General features: G+C 55.5%; 1 protein-coding gene across 1 annotated transcript in view; it reads left to right on the top strand.

The window, feature by feature from the left end:
• Positions 1–2,580: 2,580 nt before the first annotated feature.
• Positions 2,581–10,296, top strand: part of SPEG (striated muscle enriched protein kinase) — a 57,915-nt gene continuing 50,199 nt past the window's right edge. The window contains exon 1 of the mRNA XM_007445852.1: positions 2,581–2,959. Coding sequence (XP_007445914.1) covers positions 2,581–2,959 — 379 coding nt within the window. The remainder of the gene's footprint in view (positions 2,960–10,296) is intronic.

Raw genomic sequence — 10,296 nt, 5'->3', positions numbered from 1 at the left:
TTCATTTATTCAGCCAACCAGCCAACCAGCCAACATTTATTTGCAGACCACCTACTCTTTTCCATGCAAATTTTTTAGGCACTGTGGCAGGAAGTTTTGGATTATTGGTTTTTAAAAACAGTCTTGAATCCTTTGGTCTTGGTGTTCCATCTGCTTACAATGTCTTCCCCCACATTTTTACTTTTTAGAATTCAATTTACATTTAAGAATTCAATTCAGCATCAGTGGTTGCCTGGGTTGGCGGAGGGGGCGAGGTTGATTACAAAGGGGATGCTCCAGCCAATCTTTAGGGTGATGAGACTGTCCTGTATGGTTCTGGGGTAGCAGATGCACAGTTGTCTGCATATGTCAAAACCAGGAGAACTGCACATCACAAAGAGTAAGCTTTAATGTATGTAAACTAAAACCAAAGATTTTATTCCTCCAGGCTCTTGGTCCCTGTAGGCATAATTCAGTATTTAAATTGTTTCTTCTCTGCCCTCTCCATGCACACACAGACACAAGCGCACTTTGACTTGGGCCTCCCAGAATGACGGGGCGGGGGGCATGGGGGGTGAATAAGAGAACCTTTCTCCATCTAATGACTCCCGGCTCCTCCTGTGGCTCCCTGATGCCTTTCCCAGGCTTCATCCTTCAGGGCTCAAGGTCAGGCCTGGGTCTCTCACCTAAACATCTTTTTAAACTTTTTATTTTGTGATAACTGTAGATTCACATGCAGTTATGTGAACTAGAAACAATACAGAGGGACTTCCCTGGTGCAGTGATTAAGGGTCTGTGCTTCCAATGCAGGGGGCCCAGGTTCGATCCCTGGTCAGGGAACTAGATCCCACATGACGCAGCAAAGAGCTTGTATGCTACAACTAAAAGATCCCACGTGCTGCAACGAAGATCCCACAAGCTGTAACTAAGGCCCGGTGCAGCCAAATAAAAAAATAAATAAATATTTTTTTAAAAACTCAATACAGAGACATCCTGTATATCATTCACCTGTTTTCCCCCAATGGTAACATCTATAGTACAATATCACAACCAGGAAATTGCCATTGATATAGCCCACCTTCTTCAGGTTTTACCAGTTTGAGCACTCGTGTGTGTGTGTGTGTGTGTGTGTGCACGCGCACGTGCATTTAGTTCTGTGCAATTTTATTGCATGTGTAGATTCATATGACTACCACCAGTCAAGATACAGACAGTCTCATCACAAAAGTCTCACTTAGACTTTTAAAAGCAGTAATGTCCTATCTTGATGTTTCTCAGGGTACAATTCTTAGATGCATCAGAGTCACTGGGCTACTGATGTACCAATTCCTGAGCCCTCCCAACGCCCCATATTGAACCTGCACCTCTGGGAGTGGAGCCTGGAAATCTGTATTTTTAACAGAGGCCATATTTTGAGAAGCATGGGTCTATCTGCCTTCCACATCTCCCATCTCGAATCCACCCTCCACACTGTGGCTGCTAGAGGGATCCTTCTAAAACACAGCCCTGACCACATTATCCTACTGTTTAACACCCTGCAGTGGCCCCCATCAGCCATCAGGATAGAGACCTTAGCAAGCAAAGGTCCTCTTGTCAGGCCCCGCCTCTCACCTCCACTCACCTCACCCCACTGTGGTTCAATCCCTCCAAACTCCTCTGATTCTTTTTTTGGCTTCGCCATGGGGCTTGCGGGGTCTTAGTCCCCCAACTAGGGTTCAAACCCCGCACCCTCGGAAATGAAACCGCCGAGTCCTAACCACTGGACCGCCAGGGAAGTCCCCAAAGTCCTCTGATCCTTAGCACACGTCATCTACTTTCATCATGCTCTGATTTTGGTCACGCGGTTCCCTCTGCCTGGAACATCTTTCCCACTCTTCTCTGCCTGTTGCAACTCTATGTAGCTACTCATTTTTTACAAATGGGGACTTAGAGATTGAGAGAGGTTTGATGTCACCCAGTAAGTAAGGGCAGGGAGCCAGTCCACCTGACTCCCTGCTCCAGGTCTTACTGTTCACCACGGCTGTCCTGGAGGCTGGGGGAGGCCACTGGTCCCTCTTCCCCAGGGTCTGCTCACCTGCACTTGGGCCTGCCTGCCCATCTGCCTCTCAGAGGTCTCACCCAGGACCTCCTCTCCCTCTCCCCCAGCCGCGTGGGGCTGGGAATCAGGGACCTGAGAGGAGGGAGGAAGGGAAATGGGAATGCGCCCAAGGGTAACCCGACTCCATGAGTGGGTGGCTGGGGGGGTGGGGCACACCACGGGGGAGGGGGCTTGGAACACGTCCTCGGGGACCCCGTTAAGCCAAGGAGGGCGATGGGGCTTCCTAGAGGGGGAGAAGGAGCAGAGTGGAGTCCAAGTCCCCTCCTCTGCTGCCCCCTCCTTCCACAGATCCCTCGGCAACCCGAGCCGGGGGGCCTAAAAATAGCCCCCGAGGCGCAACCGCGGCCACCCTGGTGACCTTCTGGGTAGCACAGGCCGAAGGCGGGCGGGCAGCAGGAAGGCAGGGCGCCGGTCCCCCAGGACTCATCTCCCAGGGCAACATCCCCCGGGTGGCCCAGTGGCCATCTGGTTCCAGCGTCCCCCCAGCCCAACTCGCAGAGACCATGCAGAAAGCCCGGGGCACGCGAGGCGAGGACGCGGGCACGAGGACACCCCCCAGCCCAGGGGTGCCCCCGAAGAGGGCCAAAGTTGGGGCCGGCGGAGGGGCGGGGGCCGGGGCGCCAGTCTTCCTGCGGCCCCTGAAGGACGCGGCGGTGTCTGCGGGCAGCGACGTGCAGCTCCGGGTGGTGGTGAGCGGGACGCCCAAGCCCAGCCTCAGCTGGTTCCGGGATGGGCAGCTCCTGCCCGCGCCGGCCCCTGAGCCCAGCTGCCTGTGGCTGCGGAGCTGCGGGGCGCGGGATGCCGGCGTGTACAGCTGCAGGGCGCAGAACCAGCGGGGCCAGGCCTCCTGCGAGGCTGTTGTCACAGTGCTACAGGTCGGAGGTAATGGGGAGGTGGGGGCCAAGCCTGGCAGGGAGGGCCGCCCACAGGTAGAGAAGGGTTACCTGGGCCACACCGGGGAGGTAACTGTTCATCCAGCCTTCTTCCCGCATTTCTGGCTTCTCAGCTGTGCTGACCCAGGAGTGCCCATCAAGAGGAACGTGCAGGGAAAGGGGTGTCAAGGTAGAGAGGCTCCTCAAAGAAGGTCAGGGGTTAAGGGTCAGCATTTGGTAAGCAAAGCCTGAGCCCCACCCAGGCGTTTCTGGGAATTCCATAGTGGGAACCCTCCTAGTTTCCCTGTAGAGGGAGGCTTCCTGGGGAAATTGTTTTCATCGGCTCTGATAATTTAGACTGGAGACTCCTAATCAGCCTCTTACAGGTACGCGCATGTCTGAAGGATGATGCCAGCTCCCCTGGTGTGCTGCGATGTTGAGGGGATGGGTCAGAACCCCTCACAGTCCATTGCTAGGGCAGGCTGGTGTGGTCAGCACCAGGCCGGTTGGAGGAGGCCAGTGGGTGGACAAGTACGAACAGGGTGCAGAGCATCAGGGAGTAGAGCTAGGGCTGGGGGCTCCTAAGCATGTATGGAGGTGAGTCCTTGAAAATCCACATGCAAGCACGCCCGTGTGCATGTACGGGCTGTTGCGGGGGTCTGGTGGTACCAGCAGTTGAGGGGTTTGTGGAGTTGGTATAGAAAGTGCATGGGCCATGTCTGTCTGAAGTTCAGAGGGCATGGAAGGGGGATGCTTAGGCCGGTGTTGGGGCCCCTGCCTGTGTGTGTGAAGGGGTGGATGATTCCCGCATTCCGGGGCAGAAGGGGAGGGGTACGAGACTGGGCCGGGTTCTCAGGGTCCTGCTGGGGCTGATGTGGGTGCAGGCCAGGGCGGAATCTCCTTGGGTCAGTGTTTGGGCTTCCTTTTTGACTTCCTCAGCCCCAAGCCAGTTCTTCTCTAGGCTGAAGACATAGCCTCAGCAGACTGAGTCTTAAGAAATAGAATGCTGGGCTTCCCTGGTGGCGCAGTGGTTGAGAGTCCGCCTGCCGATGCAGGGGACACGGGTTCGTGCCCCGGTCAGGGAAGATCCCACGTGCCGCGGAGCGGCTGGGCCCGTGAGCCATGGCCGCTGAGCCTGCGCATCCAGAACCTGTGCTCCGCAACGGGAGAGGCCACAACAGTGAGAGCCCCGCGTACCACCAAAAAAAAAAAAAAAAAAAAAGAAAGAATTCTGAGGAAGTAGGCTGCAGCTGGAGGAGATGGCCAAGAGCTTGGGGTCACTGAGTCTGTCCTGGATATTTTCAAGAGGGAATTCGCACTCCAGCTGGGTAGTGTCATATAGGGTACATCCTTGGGGGCTTAGGGAGAGGCATACCATGCCACCCGGGTTACAGTGGGACCTGGGGGCTCTAGCATCCTGAAGGAACTCAGCAGCTGGAGGGAAAAGAAGGCCGCAGGGTGCAGCTGTGTCAGGAGCTGGAGCAGGGGCTCAGCCTCCCTCCGTCAGCATCTCCACTGTCTCTCTAGCCCCGCCCTGCCCACCTTCCTCTTCAATGACACAGAGGGCCAAGGCTGGCTTCTCTTGGCTGCCTTCGCACTTGGCCAGGTAAAGGCTTTCCTTGCACCCTTCTGGGGTCAGGGGCTGGGGCCCATCCTGGCAGAGCTCTGAGCTGGGGAAGGATTGGACTTCTTGGGGGTCTTTGCTCTGATGCCCTCAGGGGCAAAAGGGACTGAAAATAGAACATAAATAAAGGCACAATAGATAAATTGATGAGAATACAACTTGGAGGAGAGAGATATTGGGCAGAGAGAGGAAGCGCTGAGAAGGAGCTTGGTGTCATAATGTTTGTTTAGAGTCAGAAAGGACCACAGAGAACCGCAGGTGGAAAGGCTGCCTCTTACAGGTGAGGACACTGTGGTCCAGAGCAGAGGGAGAGGCCATCACTAGCTAACTAGCTGAAAGACAAACAGCTAGTTATGTCCATCCCAGAACTCAGAACCCAGTCCTTTTGGCTTGGGCTCTGGGGGCATTTTACCTCTTAAATTCTGGAGGGAGGAGAGATGAAAAGGAGGGGGAGCTGTCCATTGTATGGAGAGTAGCCCAGCCCTGGCCTTTCTGAAGATGAGAGGCTCCTAGCCTGTCCTTGTCCCCCAAAGTGGGGAGAGTGACATCATGCTAGAGCTCCCCAGACCCTCTGTAATCTGGGTGGCATGGTCGGCAGAGCTGAGCCCTGGCTGGGCATACCAAGCCAGAGGCCGGGAGGACGGTCTCCAGGCTGCTCTGGCAGAACAGCATGTTTGAAAGGCTGGGGTGAGGAAAAGACCCTGGGTGCTGGGGGACTGGATTGGGGGCCTTTTGCCATTCATGTTAAAACAAGAAGAGGGTTGGGCTGCAGCAAGTCCCATTTGAGAACTTTTTCATGCTGGTAAAATCTTTGCCCCAAGAGCAGGTTTATAATTATGATTCATTGGTAATAATTCTTAGTAGTATTGATAATTCGTAATAATACAAATAGCTACTATGCTGCTGTGTGGTAGGCAATATGCTATTGTACCCTTTGATATATCATTTAAGTCCCACAGCAACCCTAGGGAAACTGAGGCCCAGAGGGATTAAATGAAGCATCTTGGTTGTACTGATAGGAGGTGGCAAGGCAGGGATGGAAGCCTGGGTCTGTCCCACTGCAAAGAACCACATGCTTAACTACTATACCCCTCCAACATGACTGGTAAGGGAGGGCTTTGCTTTGGTGATGTTGGGGGACTGACTGGGTGAGTCTGTCTTCCTCTTCCTCCTATAGCCCACCCTCCACCAGTCCCTGCCTAGTGACAGGTCCTGGTCAAGGTCAGTTGGGCAGGCAGCACAGCATTCCTCAGACTTACTCATGGAAAACTTTTTTGATTGGGATCAACAGCAGGAGGACTTCAGGGTTCTCGAGGAAGTCCCGCCAGGACCTGGCTACAGAGGGAAGAAGGCTGTATCCTGGCTGGGATTTGCTGTCTGGCTCGGCAAGACAGGGTGATGCTAAGGTTCCTGGCACTCCTGAAGCCTGAGATGTTAGCTCAGGGATAGAGGGATATTGGCATGGCTTGGGGAGGCTGGGGCCTTGAGGAGACAAGAGGGCTGCAGGCAGGAGAGTTTGGAGGATGGGAAACAGGAGGGTAGGATTTGGGGTGCAGAAATGAGGAAAGACCAGAAATAGTGAAGATGGCAGAGATGCAGGATACTTGCAGAATATGTCACATGTGTAAAGCACCCTATCTCATTTTGGTATTTAACCTTCTAAGCCCCAGGTTACTGTTATGACCATTATATGTATAAGAAAACTGGAGTTCAAAGAGGGAATTTACCCCAGGTCACGTGGCTAGTGAGGTGGCAGGACCAGATCTGAAAGCTGGGTCTCTGGGTCTAGGTCCACAGTGCCTGTCCTCAGAAAGAGAAGTGTGGGAACACTGAGGCAGGGATCTGTCATCCTGACCATCCTTCTGTCAATATCCCCAAAGCCATCTTCTGCCTCAGTCTCCAAGATAGGCAGGCATGCTTCTCTCTCAAAACATCAGGCTCCCACTTGCATGGGCTAAGGAGCCATGTGCCAATCAAGTAACCAGAGCAAGCGCCACCATTAAAGCTTGGGGCATGTGTGACCAGAGCAGGAGGCCTGCACTGAAGGATGGGGGGTAAGGAGGAGAGAGCACAGCCAAGGGAGGGCGCAAGCTGACAATGCTCACCGTGTTTGGCAGTTGGAAGTCTCATAGCCAGGGCCTGGGAGACCCTGGTGCCAATCAGAAGGGCCAAAGGTCAACAGATGGTAGTAAACCACGCAGGGGACTTGAAGGCATGGAGAGGAGAGATTAGAGAGAAGGAGAGAAGGCCAATTAGCAAGGGAAAGGTGGTGAATACACCAGGAACTGCATGCAGGTAGATTGTGCAGTATCATCTTTTTCACCTACAGTGTAGAACGTCCGGATGAAAAGCCAGGAGGAAACTAGTATGGAGTTGGGAATGGGTATTTAGAGTGGCCCCCTTCGTTCATGCCAAGCCCTAATTAGGGAGAGGAGGAGGGGCCAGAGAGGGAGCAGTGAGGAGTTCTGGGAGGGAAGAAAGGGAAGAACAGAGAGCCCATGAAGTTAGCCAAAGCCCGTGCAGGAGAACTTTCCTGAAGCTAAGGCAGGCCCTCCCAGGAAGATCCTGAGTGGGAAGCAAGATTGTCACTTCTCAAGTTTCTGGAAAAGGGTCTGCGTCAGAACAGAGGAGGAAGGCTGGAGAATGAGCTGTTCCGGGAAGATTTACAGTCCCCATCCCCCCATCCCCATCCTGTCCACCAGCAGCTCTGTCGCCCCTTCCCATGTGTATTGAGTGCCCACCGTGTGCCAGTCACTGTGCTAGGTGCTTGAGATTTATAAGTGGGGGGTGGGGTGGGAGGGGGAAGACCAAAATTCTTGTCCTCCTAGTGATGACATTCTAGGGAGGGGACACAGCTTATTTGCAATAAACATAATAAATATGTGAAAATGATATAGTATGTCAGAAATACAGAGCTGGGTAAGCAGGAGGAAGGAAGGGAGAAGACTGAAGCAAGGCAGGAGAGAGAGGGGAGTGGGGGTCTGGCTCAGAGGAGGGTCTGTGTGAGGGATGAGGCACGGCATGATGATGGGTTTTCTCTGGTTAAGGAGAAATGCTGGCGGGGCAGAAGTTGGAAGTCTGGTTTGGGGAAATGGTGGGGGAGCCCAGCTGCCCAGGCTTGGAGGGAAATGGGACATTCTGGGGCCAGCTGGGGCCCTGAGAGCATGCCCCAGGCTGGCCTATGTGGGTGAGCAGTGCAGGGCCAGAGCAGGAACCCAGAATCTCATGGGCCTCTCCTTGGCCCAGCTGTCCCGTCACTCACGCCTGCTGCCCATTGGTTATTTTTGCTACGGAATGTGCCAGCCCCTTGGATTCTCCTGGGCAACAGGGGCTCAAGTTACTCCCTCTCCTCACTCAGCTCCCCCATCTGTGAGTGGGTGTGTTTGGGGATGGGCAGGGAAAGCGCCTGTGTGAGTCCAGGGTCCTCTGGTTGGAACTGATGTGGACATGCACATGTACCCTCTCATTGCACGTCCTGTGCGTGTGTCTGTAGGCGCAACCTCTGCTTCTGGGGGTCTGGGAAACGGGACCACCTGTAGGCACTGAGATTGTACAAGACATGACCTAAAACTTTAAAGGGCCACAAACTCAAATAACTTCAGTAGCCAAGTAGAAACTGAAAAGGAGCGAGCTGCTGTTGTCAGCAGCTGAATTTGAGCGTGTTTGCCATGCAAAATATTGGGCAGGCTGAACAAAACTCATCAGTTGGCTCTGTATTTATTTTGGACCCATGTTTTAAAGAAAAAAAGTTAGGCGTTCCACTGACCAATCAGCACATGAGGCTTTATGGGACAGTGGTCAGTAACTCAGTCACAGTGCCTGGGTTAGAATCCTGGTCTCCCAATTACCGGCTCTGTGACCTTGGGCAAGTAACTTCTCTGTGCCTCCGTGCACAGATTAAATGAGTTTATTTATATCAAGTGCCTAGGACATTGCTCGGTACATACTAAGCATGCTGTCAGCATTAATGATGATGACTTAGTAGTCACATCTCAGAAACCAGATTGGCATTACTTGTGCAGGCTGGGGTGGGAATTTGGATCTGAGGACCCATGGAGGCACAGAACCTGTGTGGCTTTGGCTAAGTGATAGGACTTCTCTGAGCCTTAGTCACTTATCAATTAAATGGAGTCAGTTACATGTTCATAAGGGTTTCAAGCTCACCATGTTGTTGTCGATAAGGTAACATTTATAAAGTGCCTGGCATTTAATAAATGCTTAAGAAACTTAGTTATAATGATTGTTGGGGCGGGTAGTTTTGTGTAGGCAACATATGCATGGTACCAAATGAGAGGAGGACAAAGAAAATTTGGTGAGTGTGCTCACCTGTGAATGAGAAGGTGGGTTATATGTGTGAATAATAGGAGCATCTCTGGGCACCTTAGCACGTGTGTGTGTGTGTGTGTGTGTGTGTGTGTGTGTGCGCGTGTGCGCGCGCCAAGATGCACAAAGTACCTATCATCACGGAACTCGGAGGGCCCTCTCTGGCTTTCCTAAGCAGCCTGGGGGGATTCGCATTCTGGGTACATGTCACTACGAGGATCCTTGCCCTGTGTATGATCTGAGCGCCCCCGCCCGGCGCCACTGCCCTGCGGCGTGTTGGGTACTGCCTAGAAAGGCGGACGCGTGCGCATGTTTGTGGAGTGAGCCAGTGGAGATGAGGCTGACCTTCCGGAGCAGCCCCGCGGGAGGCGGGTGGGGGTGGCGTGGACGCCGCGTTGGGCGGCCAATGAGAGAGTGGCCCGAACTCTCCTAGGGGCCACTGCACCCCTTTCTGTGCCTCAGTTTCCCCAAGTGCCGATGCGGGGCGGGGGGCCGCGAGGCAGGTGATCGTCGCCCCAGGGGACGCAGGGGAGCAGGCGAGGGAAGGGGCGTCCGGTGGGGGGGGGTGCGGGCTGACGGGGGGGGGGCCGGCTCCGGCCGCCGCCTTATCCCTCTGCTATATTACCTTCCTCCCCAAAAGAGCCGTTCCCCGCCCCCCCCCCCCCCCGCCTGGGCTCCCGCGGTCCCGAGGCTCCTTCCGCCACCGGCGCCGGCCCCCGCCCGCTCCCCGCCTCGCCCCCGGCCCCGCCTCCGACTCCGCCCCGCCCCCGCCCGTCCCCTCCTCGGCCGGCCGCCGGCCCGGCCCCCTCCCCCGCCATGAAGAAGCTGTGGGTGCAGAAGCGTTTCCAGGTGAGGGCTCCGGGGGCGGGCGGCACAGGGAGGGGGCAGGAAGGGCTGGGCGCCCCGGAGGGAGGGCGGGTCGCCGCGGCCAGGACCGGGAAGGGGGCGCCGGAGCCGCGCCTGCCCAACCCCGGTCCCCGAGGCCGCGGGCCGGGCGCGCTCCGGGGGCTCCCCAGCCTGCGTCAGGCCCCTCCCATCGCCCAAGCGCAGACCCCTCCAGCGCCCGCGATCCCCGCGACCACCGGGGAGGCCCCCGCAGCAGCCCTCGGCGTGGAGCGCCCACGGGCTTCTGTGCCACCTCTCGTCTCTGTCCAACCCTGGCCCCCGCCTGGCTCCCCCCAGCCCCCCACTCCGGAGCCTTCCATCTTCCGGTGCTCCTGAAAGCACCGCGCAGGGATCTGCGCTGAGCTCCATGCCTTCCCCAAGCCCTGCCCCGTCCTCCGCGGACCCGGGCCTCCTTTCTGCTTTCGTGAGGCTCCGGCCCTTTGGGGGATCTTGCCCTCTGCCCCTTCTTCACCCTCCCTGACCTCTTGACACCTATCCCAGATGTCTGTCCTTCC

Source organism: Lipotes vexillifer, unplaced genomic scaffold, assembly GCF_000442215.2.
Source record: "Lipotes vexillifer unplaced genomic scaffold, Lipotes_vexillifer_v1.1 scaffold965, whole genome shotgun sequence".
Taxonomy (NCBI): domain Eukaryota; kingdom Metazoa; phylum Chordata; class Mammalia; order Artiodactyla; family Lipotidae; genus Lipotes; species Lipotes vexillifer.
The sequence above is the reverse complement of the archived record's forward strand: the minus strand, read 5'-3'. Positions and strand labels throughout refer to the sequence as shown.